At 42.3% G+C, this 27,193-nt stretch overlaps 1 protein-coding gene across 7 annotated transcripts in view; it reads right to left on the reverse strand.

Moving 5' to 3' along the window:
* usp3 (ubiquitin specific peptidase 3) overlaps positions 1-27,193 on the reverse strand; it is a 156,862-nt gene that overhangs the window by 81,490 nt on the left and 48,179 nt on the right. For all 7 annotated transcript variants that reach the window (XM_048520650.1, XM_048520644.2, XM_048520646.2 and 4 more), the window contains exons 3-4: positions 19,696-19,833; positions 14,046-14,129 (exon numbers count right to left, since the gene is read on the reverse strand). In XM_048520650.1, the coding sequence (XP_048376607.1) occupies positions 14,046-14,129; positions 19,696-19,833 (222 nt within the window). The remainder of the gene's footprint in view (positions 1-14,045; positions 14,130-19,695; positions 19,834-27,193) is intronic.

Here is a 27,193-nt window from a genome sequence, read left to right on the forward strand (position 1 = left end):
ATTCTAGTAGCCTGTAACTCAGTCATCTCCTCTACAATAGTCTCCTGTTCGTCAGTGAAAACAAATGAGAAGTAATCATTTAGCACCTCTCCAATCTCCAAAGGGTCCACACACAACTTGCCACTTCTGTCTTTGACTGTCCCTATTCCTACCCTAGTCATCCTCTTGTTCGTCACACACCTATAGAAAGCTTTCAGGTTCTCCTTTATTCTACCTGCTAACATTTGCTCACGTCCCCTCCTTGCTCTTCTTAACTCTCTCTTTAAATCCTTCCTAGCTAATCTGTAACTCTCTATCTCCTCATCTGAACCATCTCGTCTCGCTGTCACATAAGCCTCCCTCTTCCGCTTAACAAGAGATACAATTTCTTTCGTAAATTTATCCAAATTAAACTTCATCTGCCATTCCTTGGCCCAGCTGATCAAAGTCCCATTGTACTCAGATAACCTCCTTCATTGTCCGCTAGACCACTAAGTTTGTAAATGATAACAAAATTAAATCATTCCTCCTATGTTTACAGCTAAGTTATTTAAACATATGACAAAAAGCAGCAGACCCACTGATCCTCTCAGCTCACCGCTGGTCACAGGCGTCCAGTCCAAAAAGCACCCTCCACCACCACCCACTGTCTCCTACCTTCAAGGAAATTTTGTATCTCAATGGCTAGATCACTCTGGATCCCACGGGAACAAACCATGCTAACCAGTCTACAATGCAGACCCTTATCGAATGCCTTACTGAAGTCCACATAGACAACGTCCACTTCTGTCTTCAACAATCCTCTTTGTCGCTTCTTCAAAAAGCTCAACCAAGTTAGAGAAACACAATTTCCCACGCACAATGCCACATTGATCATCCTTAAAGCAGTCCTTGCTATCAATGCTACAAATATGTCAGCGAGGGGCCCAGCAATCAGTTCCCTAACTTCCCAAAGTTCTGGGCTACACTTGATCAGGTCCTGGGGATTTATCTACCCTTATGCACTTTAAGACATTCAGCACCTTCTCCTCTGTATTATGGACACTTTAATATGTCACTATTTATTTCACCAAGTTCTCTAGCTTCCATATCTTTCTCCACAGTAAATATTCATTTAGTATCTCACCCATCCCCTAAGGTTCCACACATAGAGGCCCTGTTGATGTTTAAGGGGCCCTATTCTCTCCCTTGTTACTCTTTTGCCCTTAAAGTATTTGTAGGATCTATTTGCATTCTCCTTAACCCTATCTGACAAAGCTATCTAATGTTCCCTTTTTGCCCTTCTGATTTCTGTCTTGAGTATAATCCAACTGCTCTTATAAACTTAGAGTATAACACTTAATTAGTTTCAAAAAAGTGCAACAAACTTATTTTAAACTTTCAATGTCAGTTTGTGGGATCAGGTCCTGGAACTTGACAATTCATCTGTTAACAGTCAGCCAAAATTGAAAAGGCAAAAGTACATGAGAGGTATGAACAATAATTAAGAATGAAGTCCTCTCCCACAGAAGTTTTGGGAAAGGGCTCCTCTACCATTTAAATGGAAATCATATTTAACGTTTATATTAAATATAAATAATTGAGAATATTAAAAAAACACACTATTTTAAAAAGCTGGAAAAACATAGCTTAACCAGTTTTCTCAGCTCAACGCTTGGAGTTCTTGCTACATACAGAGGAAAAGAATAGGAAGTATATTGCTAAACTAGAAAGGGTGTGAGAAAGGTTCACAAGGATGATACTAAGACCGGAAGGTTCAAATTATAAGGATAGGCTGTGGCATTTTTGCCCTGGAGACCAGAATGCTGAAGAGTGACCTTATAGAAGTTTATAAAACATGAATGCATAGATAAGGTGAAAAGTCAAGTTCTTTTTGGAGTCCCCAGGTGCAGGAGTCCAAATCTAGAGTACATGGATGACAGGGGAAAGATTTAAAAGGGACTGGTTCAATTCTAACATTTAAGACACATTTGGACAGGTACATGGCTAGGTAGGGTTTAGACGGATGTGGGCCAAACACAGGCAAAATTGGGCTAGTTCAGTTTAGGAAATCTGGTCAGCATGGATAAGATGGACTGAAGGGCCAATGTATAGCTGTTGTGACTCTATGACTAATCCCATTTATCAGCACTTGCCCCATAGCTTTGAATGTTATGACATATCATGTGCTCATCCAAGTACTTTTGAAAGTACGTGAAGCAATTCGTGTCTACCATCCTCCCAAACAGCACATTCCAGACTGTCAGCACCCCTCTGGGTAAAAAAGTTTTTCTTCACGTTCCGCCAAACCTCCTGCCTCTCACCTTGACCCGGTGTGGTCTCATGATTGACCCTTTAGCCATATATTCCATAGGAATAGCTGCTCCTTATCCGTTTTGTCAATGCCCCTCTCAATCTTGTATACCTCAATCGGATCACACCTCAGTCTCTCTGCTCCAACAAAAACAACCTAGGCCTATCCAACTTTTCTTTAAATTTTCCAGCTCAGGCAGCATCTTGGTGAATCTCCTCTGCCTGCCCTCCAGTGCAATAACATCCTTCCTGTAAAATGGTAACCAGAACCACACACAGTAATCTAGCTGTAATTTCAATGAATACTAGGATTTAGCAGAAATACCATTTCTTCTTCCTTGGCACTTCCTTTACATATTAATTTCCATAAGAATAGGAACAGGTGTAGGCCATTCAGTAGCTGGTGAGGACCTAGAAACTAGCATTATCACTAAGGAGGCAGTGCTGAGTAAGCTAATGGGGCTAAAGGTAGACAGGTTTCCTGGTCTGATGAAGTGCATCCCAGGGTACTAAAAGAGGTGATGGGGGAAATAGCAAATGCACAAGTAATTATTTACCAAAATTCACTGGACCTCTGGGGTGGTTCCTGCAGATTGGAAAATAGCCAATGTGATGCCATTGTTTAAAAAAGGAAGTAGACAAAAAGCAGGTAACTATAGGCCAGTTAGCTTACCTTCGGCAGTGAGGAAAAAGCTCGCATCTATCATTAAAGAAAGAAATAGCAAGACATCTGGTTACAAATTCTTCCACTGGGAACATCCAGCATGGATTCATGATGGGTAGTTCATGTTTAACTAATTTGGTGGAATTCTTTGAGGTCTTTATTTGCATGGTGGACAATGGGGAAACTTGTGGATGCAGTATATCTGGATTTCTAGAAGGTATTTGACAAGGTGCCATACCAAAGGCTGCTACACAAGATAAGTGGCATACAGGTAACGTATTGGTATGGATAGAGAATTGGTTGTCTAGTAGAAAGCAAACAGTAGGGGTGTTTTTCTGGTTGGCGGTTAGTGGCTAGTGGGGTGCGTCAGGGATCAGTGTTGGGACCCCAATTGTTTACACTTACATAGATGATGTGGAGTTGGGGACTAAGTGTGGCGTGTCAAAATTTGCAGACGACACTAGGATGAGTGATAGATCAAAGTGTGCAAAAGACACACAGTCTGCAGAGGGATATAGATAGTATAAGTGAGTGGGCAAAGGTCTGGCAGATGGAGTACAACGTTGATAAGTGACAGGTCATCCATTTTGGTAGGGATAACAGCAAAATGGACCGTGTTTTAAATGTTAAAAAATTGCAGCATGCTGCTGTGCAGAGGGACTTGGGTGTCCTTGTGCATGAATTGCTAAAGGTAGGATTGCAGGTGCAGCAGGTAATTAAAAAGGCAAATGGAATTTTGTCCGTCATTGCTGGAAGGATGGAGTTTAAAAACAGGGAATCTATGCTGCAGCTGTACAGGGTCCTGGTGGGGCCAGACCTGGAGTATTGTGTGCAGTTTTGGTCTCCTTACTTGAGAAGGGATACACTAGCTCTGGAGGGGGCGCAAAGAAGATTCACTCGGTTGATTCCAGAGTTGAGGGGGTTGGATTATGAGGAAAGACTGAATAGTCTGGGATTATACGCACTGGAATTCAGAAGAATGAGGGGAGATCTTATAGAAACATAAGATTATGAAGGGGCTAGATAAGGTGAAGGCAGGGAGGTTGTTTCCACTAGCAGGTGAAACTAGGGCTAGGGGGCATAGCCTCAAAATGTAGGACTGAGGTCTGAAGGAACTTCTTCACCCAAAGGGTTGTGAATCTGTGGAATTCCCTGCCCAGTGAAGCAGTTGAAGCTACCTCACTGAATGTGTTAAAGGCAAGGCTAGATAAATTTTTGAACAGCAAAGGAATTAAGGGTTATGGTGTGCAGATGGGCAAATGGAGCTGACTCTCAAAAAGATCAGCCATGATCTCGAGGACCCTGCTCCTAGTTCTTATATTCTTATGAGTCAGAAACGGTGCTAAATGCTGTCCAATCACCCTGGATTCTTGAATCACCAGGACCTTTTCTGGAAAGACGAGATCTCCACAAGCAGGACAGTCTGTGCCTGAACCAGAATGGGACTAACAATCTTGCGCAAGGGTTTGCTAGTTCTATTGGGAGAGTTTAAACTAGTTCAGCAGGGGGTAAGGGGCATACTGCATAGTACAATAGCAACGCAGCATAATCAAGAAAAGGAACTAAGGTACAGCGAGTTCAACCACATTGTATCTCAAGGGAGTAAGGCAAGGCTGGATGGCTATTTTAATGCCAGGACTACAAGAGGTCAGACAGATCAATATAACTGACACATGGAACTGAGATGTTGCTGCCATCACAGGGACATGGTTGAGGGAGGGCAAGACTGGCAATTTAACATTCCAGGGGATATGATCTTCAGGCAAGGCAGGGCAGGAGAGGGTGCAGAAGTGGAGGTGGTGTTGCATTATTAGTTTGGGCATTAGTAACGACAGTAAGGATGGGTGATATCTTGGAATATTCATCAAATAAGGCTTGAGGGTAGAACGAAGGAAAAAAAGCAGGCAGTCACACTGTTCACAGTACACAGTGTATTACAGATCCCCAAACATCAAACATTGATTAGGTACGTCATCAATTCACTAAAGTGTAAAAAAATAACAGTAGGGTATTTAAATTAAGGATTTCGGTTACCCCAACATTAATTAGGATAATCAAAAGCATAACAAGCTGCTTGAAATGTATACAGGAGAGTTTTTATGTCAACATGTAGATGGTCCTATAAAACACGGTAGTGCTGGATTTAATTGTGGAGAATGAAGCCAGTCAAGTGTTTAAGGTGACAGTGGAGCAACATTTTAGTGATAGCACCCATAACATCATATGTTTTAAAATCTGTAATTGGAAAGGATAGTCTGCAAGAAAAATGCATTTTGGTTTGGTCTGGGTGGCATCGTTGTGGCACTGCAGGAGGCCCAGGATGGACATGTCATCTAAGGGATAGGAGGGGAAGTTGAAATGGTTCACGACTGACAGGTGCAGTTGTTTATTGCAAACCGAGTCAGTCTATTTTTATGAAGGTGTTTAAAAAATTACCTTCTTTGAACCATGATTTGAAACCATTATGCACCTTCTGGAGTGTTAAGGGATGCTTATCTTGTTTATACTTTGGGGATTTATGATATACAGAGAAAACAGAGACTGAAAACTATCAATTTAGCAGAGCCGGGGATGAGGAGTTTCTGTTAAAATAAAAAGGCAGTTCAAAACTTTTGAGCAGTCAAAAAACACTGAGCTGGACATATATATAGTCTCTCATAGAAAAGGGAGATTGATAGAGCAGTTATAAGAAATAAGTTCCCTCAGTGCAAAAGTGTAGTTTGTTACACTTCCAGACCAGCAATATTTGGTTAGGATTCTGCAGACTATTAAGACTTAAGATCTCTAAACTCCGAGTTGAACCAGAGACTGAGAGAAGAGGCCTCAGTTCTGGTCCTGAGAATTGAGGAGAAACAGTGAAATCAAACATATACATTTGATAGGAAAGCAATTTCTCCAAATTTTGATTAATTGTGAAGTGATGGAATTTTGTTTTGCCAAATGCTTTGAAATCTTTAAAACTGGGTCATGCTTAGATAGCTTGGCTTGTTCTATTTTTTAAAAAATTTCTTTTGTGTAAATAATTTCTGTCTTGTTAAATGCAAACTTGTAGCTTTATATGCTTATGTTGAGATGCCATGCTAAGTTTTTAAAAATTAAAATGTGATCAATCAGGCCAGAAGTCTTTCTGGAATCTAGCCTATCCAGTATTAGCATAATTGGGATCAGAACAGTTGAAAGACAGTAATAATAGTTATAATTTTTGAATGAATGGAAGGAGAGGGACTTCAGTGTGTACATACTGAAGGGGGCAGGACAGGATGACAGAGTGGTCAACAAAGCAGAGTATTCTGGGCTTTACCAAGAATGGGAAAGAGTTTAAAACCAATGAAGTTATAGCGCACTTACATAAACACTGGTTCTGCTTCAGTTGGCTAATTGTGTCCAGTCTGGCTATTGAGCTTCAGAGCATAGATATATATAAGAATTAGAGAAGGTGCAGCAAGTTTCATGACAGAAACTGCAATTACATAGATACAGTGAGATGGTGAACTGTTTTTCTTAGAGAAAGAGGTTTAGAGGAAGGTTGACAGAAGTATTCAAAATCATGAGCTGGAGACAGTAGAGAAAGAAAATCTACTTGCATTTGTGGAAGGATCAAGAACCAGATGGAAGTGTTATGATCCTAGTTAATGGTAACACCGGACAAGCGGATGCCAGAGTGAAGTTTTGCTTGATATTGAGTTTTGTTATTTGTTTACGGTGGTGGTTCAGTCACCGAACAAATTCACACGATGCTGCCAATTGTTCTACCAGAAGAACAAAGTTTATTACATACAGAGAGAAAATAGAAATTGTTATGCTATTTAAGAACTATTTTAAACTTTCTTATTATAACTATGAGAAGGGCACAACTTTTTTTTAAACAAACAATAATCTTAAAGACTCTCTCAAACCTCAGGTGAATGGTCTTTCTTGTCTGCACTTTAAATTCCTGGTCAACTGGCACCATTGCAATCAATTTCTTTTTGGCAAGGTTGATGCTGTTTTCTTTAGTTAACGTTTTTTTCTTGAAAACCCTAAACTGCTAATACAGCTCATTTAATATTTAACATGGCGTTGGTAACCTCAGGTCTTTGGTTTTCTGGCTCTCTTTTAAACCTCTCAGAAGGATTCTCCTTCTGTCTTGACTATTTGGAATATTACTAAACTAACAGTACTTCTGTGCTATAGACCATTTCTCTCTGAATGAACACGGCACACTGCCTATCTGTTCTGAGTTGTTCTGACTTTTGTTACTGACTCCAGTCTCTAGACAACAGTGGGTTTTCTTTTCTAACTTATTGTTTTAGAAACAGTTTGCATTTTTAAATACAAATCTTTTTGGATTTCAAAGGCTTTGCTTAAAACCAAAATATATTTCAAAAAATTAAATGAAACTAAAAACCAATCAACCTTCACACAGAAATTTAAATAAAACTTAAGAGATTATTCCTTGACTTAAGAATGCAAGCTCTCAAGCAATAATATTATGAACAGGTTTAATCAAATGCAACAAGAGGCAAATCTTCTGTACATTCTGGAATGCACTGCCTCAGGGTATAATGGAGACATCGTGGTATTCAAAAGGCAATCATTCCATTATCTGAAAAAGAAATGGAGGGTAAAAGGGAAAAGATGTGGGACTGGTTCCAAGCGAAATGCTTTTGCAGTGAATCCACACAAACATACTGAATGAATGACCTTTTTCTGTATTGTAACTATTCTATGACTCTACAAAGGTTATTGATCTGATCTGTTGTGACAGGCAACCAGCTTCCACAGATTGTCAAAATCTGTCAAAAACACAGCTTATTGAATTTAACAAAAAAAGGATAAAAGAAACAAAAAGTGTCCAGAGGAGGTGCAAATGACTGAACAGCAGCAGTCCAAATACTACTTGAAAAGAATTAAGGAAGAAATGAGGAAAATCTTGTAGTAGATGCACTATGTTAAATGTATTTCTCTCTTCACAAATGTTGCTTGAACTGAATATTTCCTATTATCCAGTTTGCCAGTATCCATAATATTTTGTGCTTTAAATAGTATAGGCCTTTAATGCAAATGGTTAAAAGGAGTGAGGATTTTTTTTAACAGAACTATTTTTGGGTTTAGCTGAAACCACAGCTATGCATAGCTTTAGTATCCACGAATAAACATACTTGCCTTAAAGGATGTCCAAAGGTCCACTAACCGGATTTCTTTTTCTGAAGAAATTTTTCGTTTTATGAAGACAGATGGTAATAGAATAGGCCTACATTCCTGACATTTAGAAGAATGAGTAAGCTTACGGCAACATTTAAAATTTAAGATGATTTAACAGGATCAATGCTGAGCTAACCTAAACGTTCAACCATGGTCTCTTTTGACTAACGGAGGGTTCAGGGGTCATATGGTCTACTCCTGCTCCCATTGCTTGTTCTTATTTCAGATATACAGAAGCTAACACACAAGATGCTTTAAATACAAGATTTCTTTTAAGATGACATTACGAATCTTTAATGCAACATTTGCACCAAAGTAACTACTATAAAAACATGCCAATGTGTAAAATATGGCATCGCTGCTCAAGCTGATTTAGGTGTGAAAATAAAACAATTTTTAAATAGAAAATACTAATTTCAACAGAAACCAAGTTAAACAATGTAGAAGTATTCCTGTGTCCCACTTTATTACACATTTAGCCATAAATATTTTGTTTGCTTGCCAATACATACATCCCTTCCAAGATCAGCAAAACCTGCTTTGAGTGAGAAACTTTATTCAGCCAAGATACCCATCTGACCAGAAAATAAATTAGACTACAGTTCCTTAGGTCAAAGTCAAAGAGTCTGAAAAGGAATGTCCATGCTGGTCAAAAATAACCACCTAACTTTGCAGCACTTGGCCTACAGTCTTGTATGTCTTGGTATCACAAAAGCACGTCTAAATGCAAATGAGTATAACAGTTAAGAAAGATGAACTTAGAGCCTGGATTAGTACATGGAACTATAATATTGTAGCCATTATACAAACTGGATTGAGAAGAAGTTAGGACTAGTAACGTCAGCTTTTGTGCTCCTGAGATGCTGCTGGGCCTGCTGTGTTCATCCAGCCTCATATTTTATTATCTTGGATTCTCCAGCATCTGCAGTTCCCAATATCACAGGACTAGTATCTCAATGTTTTCGGGTTTAGGAATTTCAGGCATGAAGAGGGGCATGTAAAAGGGGTAAAGGAATTACACTACAGATTAAAGAGAATGTCACAGCTGCAGTAAGACGGGATAGCTTAAAAGGGGTCCACCAACAAGGTCAAATGGTAGAATTCAGTGATTGCACCTTACTTATTCCTATAATGGGGCTCCCAATAGCCAACGTGAGATACAGGAACAGATATATAGTTAGATCATGGAAAGACATAAAAAGAGGGCTGTTGTAGAGGGTGATTTTAACTTCCTGAATATTGATTGGGATTTAATGCCAAAGACTTGAATGGGGTAGAATTTATTGGATGCCTCCAGGAAGTTTTCCTGAATCAATATGTAGACAGCCCAAATTAAGAAGGTGTTATACTAGATCTTGTTTTGCGTAATGAGCCTGGCTGAGTGATCAATGTTTCAGTGTGGAATATTTTGGGAACAGTGACTATAATTCTGTAAGATAGTCATGGATGAAGACAAAACTGGTGTTCAGGTGAAGGTGTTAAATTGGAGGAAGGCTAATTGCAACTGTATTTGGCAGGAACTGGTGAAATTAGATTGGGGCCAATGGTTTGAGGGTAAATCCAATCGGACACATGGGGGCCTTTTTTTTCCCCAATATAAAAAAGCCACTTGATCAGAGTTCAGGACCAGCAAGTTCCTGTGAGGATAAAAGGATAAAGATGGCAAGATTCAAGAATGATGGACGATTAGAGATTTTGAAACTTTACTCAAAAAGAAAAAGCAAGTGTATGTGGGAAACTAAAATCAGACAAGACTCCTGAGGAATATGAAGAAAACAGGCAAGAACTTAAACAAGGAATTAAGATGAGTAAAATGGGCCTGAAACTTGCTTAGCAAGTGGGATGAACGGGACTCCCAAGGCATTTTATACACATTAAGAGCAAGAGAGCGAGCTAGGGAAATAGTTGGTCTGCTCAAGGACAAAGGATTGAATTTATGCTTAGAATCAGAGAAACTGGGTGAGGTGCTTAATGAGTACTTTACATTGGTATTCATCGAAAAGGGCATGAATGATGGTAAGATTAGGGAGGGGTATGTTGAATTTTAGGGCATGTCGATGTTGAGGTGGTATTGGCTGTCTTGAAAAACATTAGGAGGGTCAAGTTTCCCAGGACCTGATGTGATATATCCCAGGATACTGAGGGAGGTAAGCGAGGAGATTGCTGGTACCTTGACTGGGATCTTAGTACTCTCTTTAGCCACAGGAGAGGTCTGAGAACACTGAGAAAACACTGTGGGGCAGCACGGTGGCTCAGTGGCTAACACTGTGGAATTTGTACATTCTCACCACATCTGCACGGATTTCCTCTGGATTCTCTGGTTCTTCCCAAAGTCCAAAGGTGTGCAAATTACACCATGCTAAATTACCCAGTAGTGTCCAGGGACGTGTAGATTAGACATATTAGCTTCGGGAAATGCAGGGTTACGGTATAGGGTGGGGAATTGGCTTGGGTGGGATGCTCTTCAGAGGCTTTGGGCCTAATGGTCTGTTTCCACACTGTAGGGTTTCTACCTTATAAAGGATTGTATTCCAAAAATAAAGGAGCAACCGTTCTATTCTTTAAACTTTTTTCTGAAGGAGGGTCTAGGCCCGAAACGTCAGCTTTTGTGCTCCTAGGATGTTGCTTGGCCTGCTGTGTTCATCCAGCCCCACACTTTGTTATCTCTATCCTCTATTCTTTAACGATGGCTACAGGGAGAATCCAGGAAACTATAGGGCCATGAGCCTTACATCAGCGATAGGGAAACTATTGCAGAAGCTTCTTACAGACAAGATTTACTTGTATTTGGAAAAGAATGAGCTTACTATACATTATCAGCATGGCTTTCTACAGCGGGGAGAGACTTGTCCCACAAATTTGATTGAATTTTTTCAGGAAGAGATGATGATGATGATGATGATGATGATCGAGGAGGGTAGGGCAGTAGAGGTCGTCTACATGGGCTTTATGAAGCATTTGACAAAGTCCCTCATGGTAGGCTGGTCCAGAAGATTAAGTCACATTGGATCCACAGTGAGTGGGCAAGTTGGATACAAAATTGACTTGGTCATAGAACATGGAGGATTTTTTTCTGACTAGAGGTCTGTGACAGTGGTGTCCCAGAAGGATCAATATGTTGTATGTAATATATAGCAATGATTTTAAATGAAAATGTAGTTAGTCTTATTGGTAAGCTAAGCTTGCAGACAACACAAAAATTGGTAGAGGTGTGGAGAGTGATGAAGATTGTCTAAAGAGGCAGTAGGATATAGAACAGTTGGAAACTTAGGTGGAGAAATATCTGGTGGAGTTTAATCTTGAAAAGGTACGTGGTGAGGCATTTTGGGAAGTAAAATGGAAGAGGAAAGTATACTGTAAATAGCAGCACCCTTGACCTAGGAGCACTGACACAGAGAAACTTGGGGTGCCAATCCACAGTTCTGTGAAAGTGAGAACACAAAGTGGATAAGTTGGTAACAAAGATGTATGGTATGCTTACCTTCATTGGTTGGGGCAATAAATATAAAAGTTGGCAACCTTATTGCAACTGTATCAAGCTTTGGCTAGGCTAAATTTGGAGTGTTGTGCACGGTTTAGGTCACCACACTATAGGAAGGTTTTTGAGACAGTGCAAATTTAGGATTACATGGTGTAGAGCTGGAGAAACAGCAGGCCAAGCAGCATCAGAGGAGCAGAAAAGCTGACATTTCGGGTCAAGACCCTTCTTCAGAAATGGGGGACAGGCAAGGGATTCTGAAATAGTGTGGGGGTGGGGAGGGGGGGGGGGGGGGGGGGAAGAGACGGATAGAAGATCGATAAAGGAAAAGATACGCGAAGAGGAGACAGACAGGTCAAAGAGGCGGGGTTGGAAGTGAATGTAGGTGGGAAGTTAGGGAAGGGATAGGTTGGTTCAAGGAGGTTGGACAGGTCAAGGAGGCGGGATGAGGTTAGTGGGCAGGAAATGGGGTGGGGCTTGAGGTGGGAGCAATGGCTAGGGAGAAGGGGACAAACTGGGCTGGTTTTGGGATGCGGTCAGGGGAGGGAAGATTTTGAAACTTGTGAAGTCCCTTGGGCTGCAGGGTTCCCAAGTCTCAGACTGCATTTCTCAACTTCCCCTCCACCATGATCGGAAATGCACTTGACCGCGTCGCTTGTATTTCCCGCAACTCATCCCTCGCACCCCCATCCGCAACAATAACCAAAACAGAATCCCCCTCATCCTCACGTACCACCCCACCAACCTCCGAATCCAACGTATCATCCTCCAACATTTCCGCCATCTGCAATCTGACCCCACTACCAAAGACAATTTTCCCTCCCCATCCTTATTTGCTTTCCAGAGGGACCGCTCTCTCCATGACTCCCTTTGTCCGCCAAACACTCCCCACTAGCCCCACCAACCCTGACACTTTCCCCAGCAACCGCAGGAAGTGCTACACCTGCCTCTACACCTCACCCCCGGCCCCAATAAGACCTTCCACATCAAACAGATGTTCACCTGCACATCTGCTAGTGTGGTGTATTGTATCCGCTGTTCCCTTTGTGGAGGCATGGGGACCGCTTTGCGGGACACCTATGCTCTGTTTGCAACAAACAACTACACCTCCCAGTCACAAACCATTTCAATTCCCCCTCCCACTCCTTGGACAACATGTCCATCCTGGGCCTCCTGCATTGCCACAATGATGCCACCCGAAAGCTGCAGGATTAGCACCTCAGTTTGCTTGGGAACCTTGCAGCCCAAGGGTATCAATGTGGACTTCACAAGTTTCAAAATCTCCCTTCCCCTTACCGCATTCCAAAACCAGCCCAGCTCATCCCCACCTCCCTAACCATTCCTCCCACATCAAGCCCCATCCCCATCTCCTACCCACTAACCTCATCCTGCTTCCTTGATCTGTCCGTCCTCCCTGGACCTTCCCTAATTCCCCAGTTACACTCATCTTTACTGGCTCCATCCCTGCCTCTTTGACCTGTCTGTCTCCTCTCTACCTATCTGCTATCTGCCTTCCCCCCTCTCCCTATTTATTTCAGAATCCCCTTACCCTCCCCCATTTCTAAAGAAGGGTCTCGAACCGAAATGTCAGCTTTCCTGCTCGGCCTGCTGTGTTCATCCAGTTCTATAAAGTATTATCTCAGATTCTCTAGCATCAGTAGTTCCTACTATCTCTTTATCAGAATGTAGCCTGGATTGTGATAAGGATAGGCTGGACAAACTTGGAATGTTTTTGCGAGCTTTGGAGGCTTGGGGTGGGGGGGTGGGGGGGGGGGGGGGGGGGGGGGGGCAGGGAAGAGCAAATTACAAGAGGCATGGATACAGTGGATAGTCAGAGTCCCCTTCCCAGGATGGAAATGTCAAATATTAGGGGGCACAGGTTTATGGTGAGACAGGGAAAGTTTACAAGGAGATACGTGAAACCATTTTTCTTTCTACACACAGGCTGGTAGATGCCTGGAACACAATACCATGGCAGAAATAGATATGCTGGAAATGTTTAAGAGGCATTTGGAATGACACAGGAATAGGTAAGGAACGGACCATATGCAGGCAGATGGGATTAGTTTAGAATGGCATCATGGTCAGCAGAGAAATGGTGGGACAAAGGACCTGATCCCAGTGCTGCTTTGTTCTGTGTAAATACATCTTAAATGTTACCACCCGTGCAGACAGTGGGGTCATGAAGTTTTCACCTCAATGGGAACTTGTAGTCAATGGCATTTTTTCAGAGGGTGAATTCACTTGCTTGGAGGCACTATGGCCAACAGAACATTAACCATTTGCGAATTTAACCATTTTACTGAGCTGATAAGCAATTGAGAAAAGCAAAATAATAATGTGAATTGCCATTACTTCTGTCACAAAAGAAACCTAAAGCTTCCCCAAAAGTTGGCACTTTCAAAACAGTCATGATTACAGTAGTACCATTAACTTATTCACACATACTTCTCCAAGTTCTGTAGATGCTCTCTGACCCTCTGAACCAGGCCCATCTTGGTATCATTCACCACAAAATCATCACATCTGTAACTGAAGCAAAAACAGATTACAACATTAAACAAAAAGTACTTTTCGGATTTATTTTCAATGTTATTGAACCCTAAATATTTGATTCTACGTTATTTGATAAACTAGCTCATTTTTGGGTAAAAAAGGAACAAAAATCACAGGAATAATTGGATCAGGATGTTGAGATGAAATTCCACCCTCATTTTTAAAAAGTATAATGTCCACTGGCAGGAGAGCATAATTCTAATACTTTAAGGTCACCAAAGGGCATCTCTATTGAAAATGTAAACATAGGAAAATAATTATGGAAAAAGGAGGATAGAAAGGTCTGGGCTTTCTTAGAAACTTTCGACATAACTAAAAGAGAAAATTAGTTCTTTTATTTCTGAGGAAATTCCTGTATAACTGATTATTGTTGATTTATGTCGAATTTATAGAATTCCCTACAGCATGGGAACGGCCATTCAGCCCAACAAGTCCACACTGAACCGCAGAGCATCCCCCTGTAATCCACCTAATCTACACATCCCTGAATACTATGGGCAATCCAACTCGCCAGCACATCTTTGGACTGTGGGAGGAAACTGGAGCACCCAGAGGAAACCCACACAGTCACGGGGAGAACGTGCGAACTCCACTTGGACAGTCACCCGAGGGTGGAATTGAACCCAGGTCCCTGGTGCCGTGAGGCAGCAATGCTAACCACTGTGCCACCATGCTGCCCTCTGTGTGCATATTTCATCAAGCATTTGCACGGCTCGCAAAATGAATCTTACAAAATTTCTGCCATTTTCATTTCTTTTGATAATGACATATGAATGAGACCTGTAGTAATTCAAAAATAATGCTGTCTCACTCAGTACACTCGAATTTTCATTTTGAAACCTGCCAAAACTATACAGGTTCAGCAGGACCAAGAAAGAAATATTTCTTAAATTGGGACACCCCTGCATAATAAAGGACATAATCAACAGATAAGAGGTTCAAGAGTGAGGTGCCAACAGTATTAGGGACATGATACAGGTTTCTGCATCTTTTGAAAATAAAGTTAAATCAGCACTAAGTAAGCCATAAATGTAATCCAGGAAATTCAGGGCTAAAATTATCACAGATGCAAGTTCAGACAGAAATAGATAACTTTATATTAAAAAAACCAACATAAAATTACTCTCTTCATTTTATTGATGAAAATTCCAAGTATTTATCAGTGACTATATGTAGCAGAAAAGACAACACTGCAACAACATAACTCGTCGACTTAAATGCTGTAAAGATTGATCTTGTAACATATTTAAATCAAAATGAAAGGATTACTTGTAGCCTGAAAGAAAAGATAAATGCATTTATAGTGTCTTAAGTTTTCTAAAATTATAATTAAATTATGAACTGCATATTTTAGTAAAACACGGTAAGCCTTTCTGGAAACTTCCCCAAGAGAAATCTGAAATCCCCAAATTCATGCAAGAGGCAAATGTTGCTTTCTCGTTTAAATGACTGTTTTACAAGCTAACTGCATTCTTATGAAGCAACATTTAATTTAACATTAACCATATAGTCAGTGACTAAATAATAAGTTGCAGCACAGACTGATTGGAATATTCATAAGGTGCATATCTAATCTGGAATCTTGCCTAATGGCAGAGTTAATTACTCATGCACACCACCCCCCCCCCGCCCCCCCACCATGATCCATCGATTTATACAGCCCAACTAGTCTGCATCAACATAACTACCACTAAAAAGGGCATAATTCCAATGCATTTACCTCAGCGATGGTTACATAATGCCAATACATCAAACAGGTCCACATAAAGAGCTACCTAGAATACACCTCCTCCCACCCACCCTCCTGCAGAAATTCCATCCCCTATTCCCAATTCCTCCGCCTCCGCCGCATCTGCTCCCACGATGAGGCATTCCACTCCCGCATATCCCAGATGTCCAAGTTCTTCAAGGACCGCAACTTCCCCCCCACGGTGATCGAGAACGTCCTTGACCGCGTCTCCCGCATTTCCCACAACACATCCCTCACACCCCGCCACAACCGCCCAAAGAGTATCCCCCTCGTTCTCTCACACCACCCCACCAATCTCCGGATACAACACATCATCCTCTGACACTTCCGCCATCTACAATCCGACCCCACCACACAAGACATTTTCCATCCCCACCCCTGTCTGCTTTCCGGAGAGACCACTCTCTCCGTGACTCCCTTGCTCGCTCCACACTGCCCTCCAACCCCACCACACCCGGCACCTTCCCCTGCAACCGCAGGAAGTGCTACACTTGCCCCCACACCTCCTCCCTCACCCCTATCCCAGGCCCCAAGATGACTTTCCACATTAAGCAGAGGTTCACCTGCACATCTGCCAATGTGGTATACTGCATCCACTGTACCCGGTGTGGCTTCCTCTACATTGGGGAAACCAAGTGGAGGCTTGGGGACCGCTTTGCAGAACACCTCCGCTCGGCTCGCAACAAACAACTGCACCTCCCAGTCGCAAACCATTTCCACTCCCCCTCCCATTCTCTAGATGACATGTCCATCATGGGCCTCCTGCAGTGCCACAATGATGCCACCCGAAGATTGCAGGAACAGCAACTCATGTTCCGCTTGGGAACCCTGCAGTCCAGTGGTATCAATCTGGACTTCACCAGCTTCAAAATCTCCCCTTCCCCCACCGCATCCCTAAACCAGCCCAGTTCATCCCCTCCCCCCACTGCACCACACAACCAGCCCAGCTCTTCCCCTCCACCCACTGCATCCCAAAACCAGTCCAACCTGTCTCTGCCTCCCTAACCTGTTCTTCCTCTCACCCATCCCTTCCTCCCACCCCAAGCCGCACCTCCATCTCCTACCTACTAACCTCATCCCACCTCCTTGACCTGTCCGTCTTCCCTGGACTGACCTATCCCCTCCCTACCTCCCCACCTATACTCTCTCCACCTATCTTCTTTTCTCTCCATCTTCGGTCCGCCTCCCCCTCTCTCCCAATTTATGCCAGAACCCTCACCCCATCCCCCTCTCTGATGAAGGGTCTAGGCCCAAAACGTCAGCTTTTGTGCTCCTGAGATGCTGCTGGGCCTGCTATGTTCATCCAGCCTCACATTTTATTATCCCACATAAAGAGTAACATTTGTTAAGATTTTATTTTTCCACCTTTAATGTCTGAGCCAAGGTGACATACCCAAGGACATTTCCTATTTTTAAATAAGTGATGAGAAGTCCAACATTAGGACTTCACTCACACAATCCTCTTTCATCTTGAGGAATGGTGTATTGCTGAAATAAAGATAAGAGATCTGAAAGCAACTAATGCATTGCTCTTTGGAAGCTTTTATTCTCAATTCTTCTCCTTGCTTCATCAGTCCAACTGGAGAACCAAAATACCCAAAAAAAACAAACGTGAATGAGACACAAGAGTGTTGTGTCCCTTAGAACAAAAGTGACAGCACAGATTTGGGACTTTTTTTGTCCGCCCCCCCCCCCCCCCCCCCCCCATTCATTATAATCAAGGATATACAACTATATGAAATCCAGTTCTGGAAAAGACAGAACTATTGAAACTCTTCGTGATTTTATTTGAAATGCAAGCCAGAGATAATTTAGGAACAATATACAGCACCTATAGAAAAAACCTGCATAAAAGGTGGCTTCACTGCATGTGCTAAATAAGTCAAGCAATTCAGCTAGCAGCAACAGAAGTTTACTCCAGTGCTGTAACTGTGTGGTCATCTCATCTGCCTTAGCCAGGCAAGAATACTTCATTCACAGCTTTGTTAATGGGACAGATGCAAACAAATAGATCAGACACATGATGAGAATATAAATAGACAAACCTCCCTCCCCTAGGGCTGTACTGTACTCAGTTGAAGGAAGAAAAGCCTCTCACTGCGGAAGCACATTCGAAAGCCCTGAGAAAATCACCTGAGGATAGATCAGAGGTGCAGTCTACAAAGAAGTTGAATAATTTAAAGAAACTAAAACTGACATCAAAATTTAGCAAAAGCTCTGGAATAATCAATCACAGGCAAAGCGTGTTTTGCTGCAGATTACTACTGAGGTATGTGTGGCAGAATCTACGGACATCAGCTAATGCTTTATGAATTATGAGCATCACCGATCTAAAGCTGACATATACCTTGCTTGTCACCATTGACAATGACAAGACCAACACTGCTTTTAGTTTTGCTTCCAGGAGTCTTAACAGAAACAGCTTTCCCAAATACAGTAACTGGCCCATTGTGTTATAATTGCACAATACTATATCAAAAATTCATTTTTGATTCTTTTCCTGAAAAGAGAGATTGTGATGGCTTGGTGTATTATTGCTAGAATGATAACCCAGAGATTCAGGTAACATTCTGGGAATCTGTCATGGCAAATAACAGTCCACATTCAATAAAAATCTAAAATCAAGAGTCTAATAGTGACCATGAAGTTGCTATTGATCATTGGAAAAAAATCCACCTGGTTCACTAATGGAAACTGCTGTCCATACTTGGTCTAGCCTGTGTGTGAATCCAGACTGAGAGCAATGTGGATGAATGTTAACTGTATTTGAGGCAATTATGGATCGGTAATAAACATTGGCCTAGCCAGCTATTCCTACATCCTTGTGTGATTTTAAAAATTTTTAATTATGAAAGAGAAACTCAGCCACTGAAACTATGGATTTATCTTATTTAAAACAAAAAGGGTACTCTTCGGTTATCACTTTGTTACTCATAACTTACATTTACTTGCCACTTCTAGACAGAAAAGCATTCCAAAACAAAGTAGTCAAAAAGTAGACGCAAAGCCAACGGAGATATTAAGTGACCGTAAAATGCTTGGTCAAAGGGGGAATTTCGAGATATTAAAAAGGAGGAAATCTCCAGACAGTAGCACTCAGACAGAGGTACAACCAGCACTAAGAGGGAGCATGCACGAGAATCAGAGAGTGAGAGAACAACAGAATGGGGGAACTGCAAGGCTATAAAAGTTTCAAAGATTGTGGAAGATAAAGACAGTATTAGAGAAGGCTGTTTTGCTTGGATGAGAAGAAGTTAACCCAAGCAGCAGCAAGCAATCCTCCTCGCACCCTAGTCAAACTTCATTCACAATCAAAAGCATTAAACTGCTTGGGGGACCTTGGTGCATACGCAAATTGTTTGTGCCAAAACCCATTGTAATGAAAGTCCTCTACTTCGAGGCAAAGATTGAGATTCCTCTCTGTCCCCTGGTCAACATTTCTACTTAAACCAACAAACCCAGGAAAAAGAAATTACCTTGTTTATTAGTTGTGAAATATTTCAGAATATGGATGGGGTGCTATAAAATCCATCATGCTTTCTTCAGTCCAGGTTTAAAAAGGGATTAAAAAAAAATCAGAATTTCTGTTTTGATCTTTCTTTAAGCTGTTGAAAACATACAAGTTAACATCCACACGTATACCAAAACTGCTTGGATTTCTTAAGGCAAATATTATTCAACATTGAAGGTCAGAGTGAAGCTGGTACTTAAATTAAGGAACTTACATTAAAGTGTGCAGCAATAATATTATAAACCCTGCATTAACAGATTTAATATTTGGCCTTCACATACCAGAAGGTGCTGTAACTGCTGCAATCCATACACACTGCATGCTGCAATTTCTCTTTTTCATGCTTCTCTGACTTTTTAATGTTGTTGGAATTAATCTGGGCATCTTCATAGTGTTTCTTGGCATGTCCATTCACATATCTACAAATAAAAACAGAAACATATCAGAAAGATTTAACTATCAGCTTCCAAACTATTAGACTTATTGCAGTCTAATCTTCTAACTTTCACCTGCCTGCTTTGAAGAGTCATATCATACTCAAAATGTTAACTCTGGTTTTCTCCAAGGGTGCTGCCTTAAATATTGGAGTCTCTCAAGCATTTTCCGTGTTTGCGGTAGTACAACCACCTCTGTATAATCAGAAGTGCACAAAATAGTGGCCACACAACGAGAATAAAACTCCATACTATTCACATAGGTTCCCAATTCAAACATTTAAAAAGGTCCTTGCGTCACGGCTTAGTGCCAGCACATGCACTTTCAGAATACACACAGTCCTGAGTCAATACATTCTCACTCATACTTCCGGATTCTTACAGGAGTTTTTCAAGATAGTGTATCCTCTTTGTTTGGGAGTTTGTTCTAGACTCAAGAGGAATGGAGAAAGAAAAAAATTCAGCAGGCCTGACAAGTATTAAAAAAATACACTAATCAATCTGGGTGATGTTGAACAAGAACATGGATGAACCGAGCATCCTCCTCTACGGAAGGTTCAGGTGAAGACTTGTGACTTCTGCAAGATGATGCAGCATGCGTTCAATCTCAGGAATGGAACCAAACATAAGATGTACACGCCAAAACCTGTTCCCATAGTCTGTACTGGGAAATCAATCAATAAACACACCAATGAATTTGCAGCTGAGTTTTCCAGATCAATGTGGTGAATACTCAGTTCCTATTCAAATATCTCAATTCATCTGTGGAGGCATTGGAAAGCATGATTTCCAGCCATCATCAGTCCCTCTTTCTGGATGTTATGCCTCTGTGGGCCTCATAGGCAAGTAATTCTTTTGGATTATGTGGGAAACAACACATGGTTGACTGACAGATTCATGATCTTTATCCCTTCCTGTTATGGTCTGTTTTTCACTTCCATATTGAGTCAGAGACATACAGCAAAGAAACAGACCCTTGTGTCCAACACCTCCATGCCAACTAGACATCCCAATCTGGTCAAGTTCCATTTGCCGGCATTTGGCCCACATCCCTCTAGAACCTTCCCAGTCAAATATCCATTCAGACACCTTTTAAATGTTGTAATTGTATCCGTCTCCACCCCTTCCTCTGGAAGCTCATTTCATACATGTACCACCCTCTGCACTGACCAATCCATCTGATCAAGGCCCCGTCGTATTCTGGGATAATCTTCCTAACTATCCACTATGCCATCTATTTTGATGTCATCCACAAACTTACTAATGATGCCTCCTATATTCATATCTAAATCATTTATGTAAAGTGAAAAAGCAGTGGACTCAACACTGTGATCTTGGTGGCACCCCACTCATCACAGGCCTCTAATCCAAAAAGCAAACTTCTATCACCCTCCGTCACCTATCTTCAAGCCCATTGTGTGTCCAATTGGCTCTCTCTCTCTGGATCCCACATGATCTAACCTTACTATCCAGCCTACCATGCAGAACCTGGTCAAATGCCTTGAAGTTTACATAGACCTCTCACTCTCTGCCTTCATCAATCTTCCTTATCAACTCTTCAAGCAAACTCAAGTCAAGTAAGTGAGATATAATTTCCCATGCAGAAAGCCACGTTGACATTCCCTATTGAGTCACTACCTTGCCAAATGCATGTAAATCCTGTCTCTCCCCGTTCCCCCCCGCCCCCCCAACAACGTATCCACGACTGATGAAAGGCTCAATGGTCTAGTGCCCTGGCTTTTCCTTACAGCCTTTCTTAAATAATGGCAACACTTTAGCATTCCTCCAGTCTTCTGGTGCATGACCCCAGCTCTCGATGAACAATTATCTCATTGAGGGGCACGGCAAACTCTTCCCTAGCTTCCCAAAGTTCTGCAAAACGTCTGAACAGCTCCTGGGGATTTATCTACGATTATGCGTTTTAAGACCACCAGCACCTCCTTTTCAGTAATATGAGCTCTTCAAGCTTTTTTTTATTTCCCAGGTTCCCTAGTTTCCATGTCCTTATCCACAGTAAATACGGATGTGAAATATTTGTTCAGTATCTCACTCAAATACTGTGGTTTCACACACAGACGGTCACGTTGATATTTAAGGGGCCCTTTTCTCTCTCTGGTTACTCTTCTGCCATTAATTTACTTGAAGAATCTCTTTGGATTCTCCTTCATTCCATTTGCCAAAGTTACCTCGTGTCTCCTTTTCATATTCTTGATTTCCCTCTGAACTCCTACTGTCTTTCTATTCTTCAAGGAGTTCACTCAATCTCTGCTGTCTATACCTGACATAGACCTCCTCCTTTCTCGAGCACCACCTCAATTTCTCCAGTCATCCAGCATTCCCTACACTACCAACCTTGCCCATCTCACTAACTGGAACATACTGTCTTTAAACTCTCATTATGTCATTTTAAAGGCCTCCCACTTCCCAACCATCCTCTACCTATGAATAGCCTTCCCCAATCAACTCTCAAAAGTTCCTGTCTCAGAGTTCAAAACTGGCCCGAGTCCAATTTAGAACGTCAGCTTTTGATCAGCTCTATCTTTTTCCATAACAATTTCAAAACTAACATAATAATAATCACTTTCCTACCTTACTTCGCAATAGTCAAGAATTGTTCCCTGTTTAGTAGGCACATCCAATTATTCAATAAGGAAGTTTTCTGGCACACAATTAATAAATTCTTCTCCACCCAAACCCTTATTAACATTATGACAGCCCCAGTTTATACTTGGAAAGTTAAAATCCCCGACCATTGCAACCCTATTATTCTTACAGATAGGAGATCTCCTGACATATTTGTTCTCAATTTTGGGCCGGCTATTGGCGTGGGTGGGGGCGGGCGCGCGAGGGCAGGCGGGAGCGCGCAAGAGCAAGACCAAGCGCGCAAGAGCAAGACAGTACAGTTGAACACATTGTTACAGAGTTAGTGTAGGAGGGAAGGCATTTGATCATTGGGATATCTTCTGGGGAAGGTGAGACCTGGACAAGAAGAATGGGTTGCACCTGAACTGGAGAGGCACCAATATCCCGGGTGGGGGACTTGCTACAGCTGTTCTGGAGAGTTTAAACTAGTATGGCAGGGAGGTGGGAACCAGAACAACAGGCCAATAAGTGCAGGGCCTAGGGATAAAGGAGTGTGCCATGCAAGTAGATAGCAGGTCAAACAAATGAACTAACAGCATGGAATCGTGATGTTATTGCCATTACGGAGACCTGGATAAAGGAGGGGCAAGACTGGCAGCTTAACATTCCAGGATATCACTGTTTTCGATGGGATAGAAAGGGAAACAAGAGGGGTGGGGGAGTTGCTGATTAGGGATCACATCACAGCTGTGTTAAGGGAAGGTACACTGGAGGAATCTTGCAGTGAGGCATTATGGGTGGAGCTCCGGAATAGGAAAGGTGAAATCACAATGCTGGGAGTTTTCTACAGACCTCCCAACAGCCCACGTGAGATAGAGGCGCAGTTATGTAGTCAGATACCAAAAGGTGTGGGGGGAGAAAAAGCAGGGTAGTTGTGATGGGTGACTTCAACTTTCCTCTGCTGGGACTCCAACAGACAGCAATTTGTTGGATGTGTCCCAGAGGGCTTTCAGAGACAATACGTTGACAATCCAACCAAAGGGGTGGCTATACTGGACTTGGTAGTAGGAAATAAGCCAGGACGGGCGATCGACATTTCAGTAGGAAAGCATTTTGGGCCTAGTGACCACAACTCCTTAAGACTTCAAATAGTCATGGATAAGGACGCAGTCACCCTCAGGTGAGGGTATTTAGTTGGGCAAGGGTCAATTACATGCAAATTAGACAGGAACTGGGGAACATGGATTGGAAGCAGTTTTATTGGAGGGCAAATCTACATCTGGCATGTAGGACACTATTAAAGATCAGTTGATCAAAGTGCAGGAAATGCATGTCCCTGTAAAACTGAAGCACAGGAATGGCAGGATCCAGGAACCATGGATGATGAGGGGAAATTGTAAACTTAGTCAAAAGGGAAAAAGGAAGCATACAATAGGTCTAGGCAGATACAAACTGACAAAGCCCTTGAGTGCTGTTGAGAAATTAGGAAGGAAGTTAAACACAGAATTAGGAAGGCGAAAAGGGACATGAAACGTCTTTAGTAAACAGGGCCAAGGAGAATCCCAAGGCATTTTATGCATATATCAGAAGAGAGAGGGTAGCAAGGGAAACAGTTGGACCCCTCAAGGGCAAAGGAGGGAAATTATGCATGGAGCCACAGGAAATGCCTAAAATCTTAGTCATGGCACATTTTAGGTTACATGGTGGGCCAGTGGTTAGCACTACTGCCTCAGAGTGCTAGGAACCTGGGTTCGATTCCACCCTCGGGTGACTGTCTGCATGGAGTTTGCACATTCTCCCCATATCTGTGCGGGTTTCCTCCAGGTGTTCTGGTTTCCTCCCGCAGTCCTAAGATGTTCAAGTTCGGTGGATTGGCCATGCTAAATTGCCTGTAGCGTTCAGGGATGTGTGGATTAGGGGGATGGGTCTGGGTGCGATGCTGAGAGTTGGTGTGGACTCGTTGGGCCAAAGGGCCTGTTCCCACACTCTAGGGATTCTATAAGTGGGAGTGATCCTTAAGTACTTTGTATCGGTATTCACCAAGAAGGACATGACTGATGTTAAGGTCAGGGATGAGTGCATGAATACTCTAAAGAATGCCAATATATTAAAGAAGGAAGTTTTGGGTATCCTAAATTGCATGAAGGTAGACAGGTCCCTAGAGCCAGATGTGATTTATCCTGCGTTATTGCGAGAGGCAAGGGAAGAAATAGCTGGGACATTAGCAGATATCTTCACATTATCCTTGACCATAGGCGAGGTTCTAGAGGACTGGAGTTTAGCCAATGCTGTTCCCTTGTTTAAGGAAGGAAGCATGGATAATCCAGGAAATTATAGCCAATGAGTCTGACATCCGTGATGGGGAAGCTCCTGGAGAAGATACTGAAGGACAGGATATGCACATGTTTGGAAGAAAATGGCCTAGCTAGCGACAGTACAGTTTCATATAGGGAAGGCTGTCTCTCAGACTTGATTGAATTTTTTGAAGAGGTGAAAAGATAATCGATGAGGGAAGAGCCATAGACTTGATAAAGTATTTGATAAATTCCCACATGGCAGATTGGTACAAAAATTAAAATCGCATGGGATTTGGGGAGGGCTGACTAGGTCATAGGTCGCATTGGAAGGTTGGTTTATCAGAATGGAGGCCAGTAACTATTGCAGTTCCACAGAGATCAGTCTAAAGTCCTCCATTGTTTGTACTACATATAATGGATCTGGAGGAAAATATGGATCGTCTGATTAGTAAGTTCGTAGATGACACAAATATGACACATTGGTGGAGTTGCTGATACTGCTGACAATTGTGAAAGGATACAACAGGATATAGATAGATTGGCAGCTTGGGTACAGAAATGACAGATGGAATTTAATCCAGACAAATATAAGGTGATGCATTCTGGAGGATCAAATTTACGTGTGAATCATACTGTTAGTGGTAGAACCCTTTGGAACATTAACATACAGACAAATCAGGGCGTGCAAGTCCACAGTTCCCTAAAAGTGGCAACACAGGTGGCCAAAGTGATAAAGAAGGCAATATGGCAAGCTTGCCTTCAATCAGCCAGGGCATGGAGTCCAAAAGTTGGCAAAACATGCTGCAGTTATGCGAAACTCTTCTTAGGCCGCATTTGAAATACTGTGTGTATTTTTGGTCGCCACATTACCAGAAGGACGTGGATGTTTTGGAGAGAGCGCAGAGAAGGTTCACCAGGATGTTGCCCAGCCTCGAGGGCACTGGCTACGAGGGAAGGTTAAAAAGAGTAGGATTGTTTTCACTGGAAAGACAGCGGCAGAGAAGTGATCTGATAGAGGTCTACAAAATTGAGAGGCAGAGATAGACTGGATAGTCAGAGGATTTTTCCCAGGGTTCAAGTTTCAATTACAAGGCAGCACAGGTTCAAGGCAAGAAGGCAAAAGTTTAAGGGAGACATGCGAGCTAAGTTTGTCAGAGTGGTGATGGTGAAAGTCAGCATGTTGGTGACATTTGGATGGTTACATGAATAGGGAGGGAAGAGAGGGATATGACTGAATAAGGGCATGTTTGTTTTTTAGTTTAGTCAGGACATGATGATTGGCACAGGCTTGGAGGGCCAAAGGGCCTGTTCCTGTGCCTTACTACTTTTGCTCTATTGATATAGGTCCGCTTCCAATTCAGGTGAAACACATCCCTCTTATACAGGTCATTTCTACCATCGAAAAGATTCCAATTATCCAAAAATGTGAAAGCTTGGCCCCTGCACTAGCTCCTCAGCCAAGCATTCGTTTGCTCTGTGTGTCTATTTCTACTCTTACTAGCAGGAGGCACTGATAGTCCAGAATTTACTACCCTCAAAAGGTCCTACATTTTAACCACCTGCCTAGTTTTCTATGTTCTCTCTGATGAACTGCATCCCTTTCAGTATGTTGGTGGTACCAATGCGCACAACAACGTCCTGCTGGTCACTCCCTCCTTTCAAAATGTTCTACAGCCTCTCAGAAACATCCTTGACCCTGGCACCATGGAGGCAACACACCAACCTGATGTCTTGCCGACATGAGCAAAAACATCTGCCTGTACCCAGAAGAGACAGTCCCCTATCACAATCAAATCATTTGGAACCTGGCATAATCGTAATTGTACAGCCAATCGTGGTAACAGAAACCTAGCCATCAGTGCTATACTCCCGAGAGGTTATTCCCCTCCTAATTCAAAACAGTATACCTATTTAAAATGAAGATAGCCACAGGAGACACCTGCGGCTATCTGGCTACCTTTCCTACAACTCCGAGTGGTCAATCATTTACCTTCTATCCGTGGTGTTTCCACCTTCCTGAAACTACACTCATCCATCACACTCCCTTGCTCTTGTAAACCTCCCATTGCCTCTAAATGCCGCTCCAACCGTTCCACGCTTTCCAATAGGATTAACAAGCAAACACTAACTAGACAAAATTTTCCAGGAACATTCAAGTTCTCCCTGTTCTCCCATAACTGGCAGGAAGTACACATCACCCTACTAAAAGCCATTTCTGCCCCTTTAACAAGGTACAGAGCAAGAAATTACCTAAAAATAAACACTGCAAAAATACAGCATTAGATTAGATTAGACTCCCTACAGTGTGGAAACAGGCCCTTCAGCCCAACAAGCATCCCACCCAAACCCATCCCCCTATAACGCACACACCCCTGTGGGCAATTTAGCATGGCCGATCCACCTAACCTGCACATTTTTGGACTGTGGGAGAAAACCGGAGCACCCAGAGGAAACCCATGCAGAAA

This window comes from Stegostoma tigrinum, chromosome 36 (genome assembly GCF_030684315.1).
Source record: "Stegostoma tigrinum isolate sSteTig4 chromosome 36, sSteTig4.hap1, whole genome shotgun sequence".
In the NCBI taxonomy this organism is placed as follows: domain Eukaryota; kingdom Metazoa; phylum Chordata; class Chondrichthyes; order Orectolobiformes; family Stegostomatidae; genus Stegostoma; species Stegostoma tigrinum.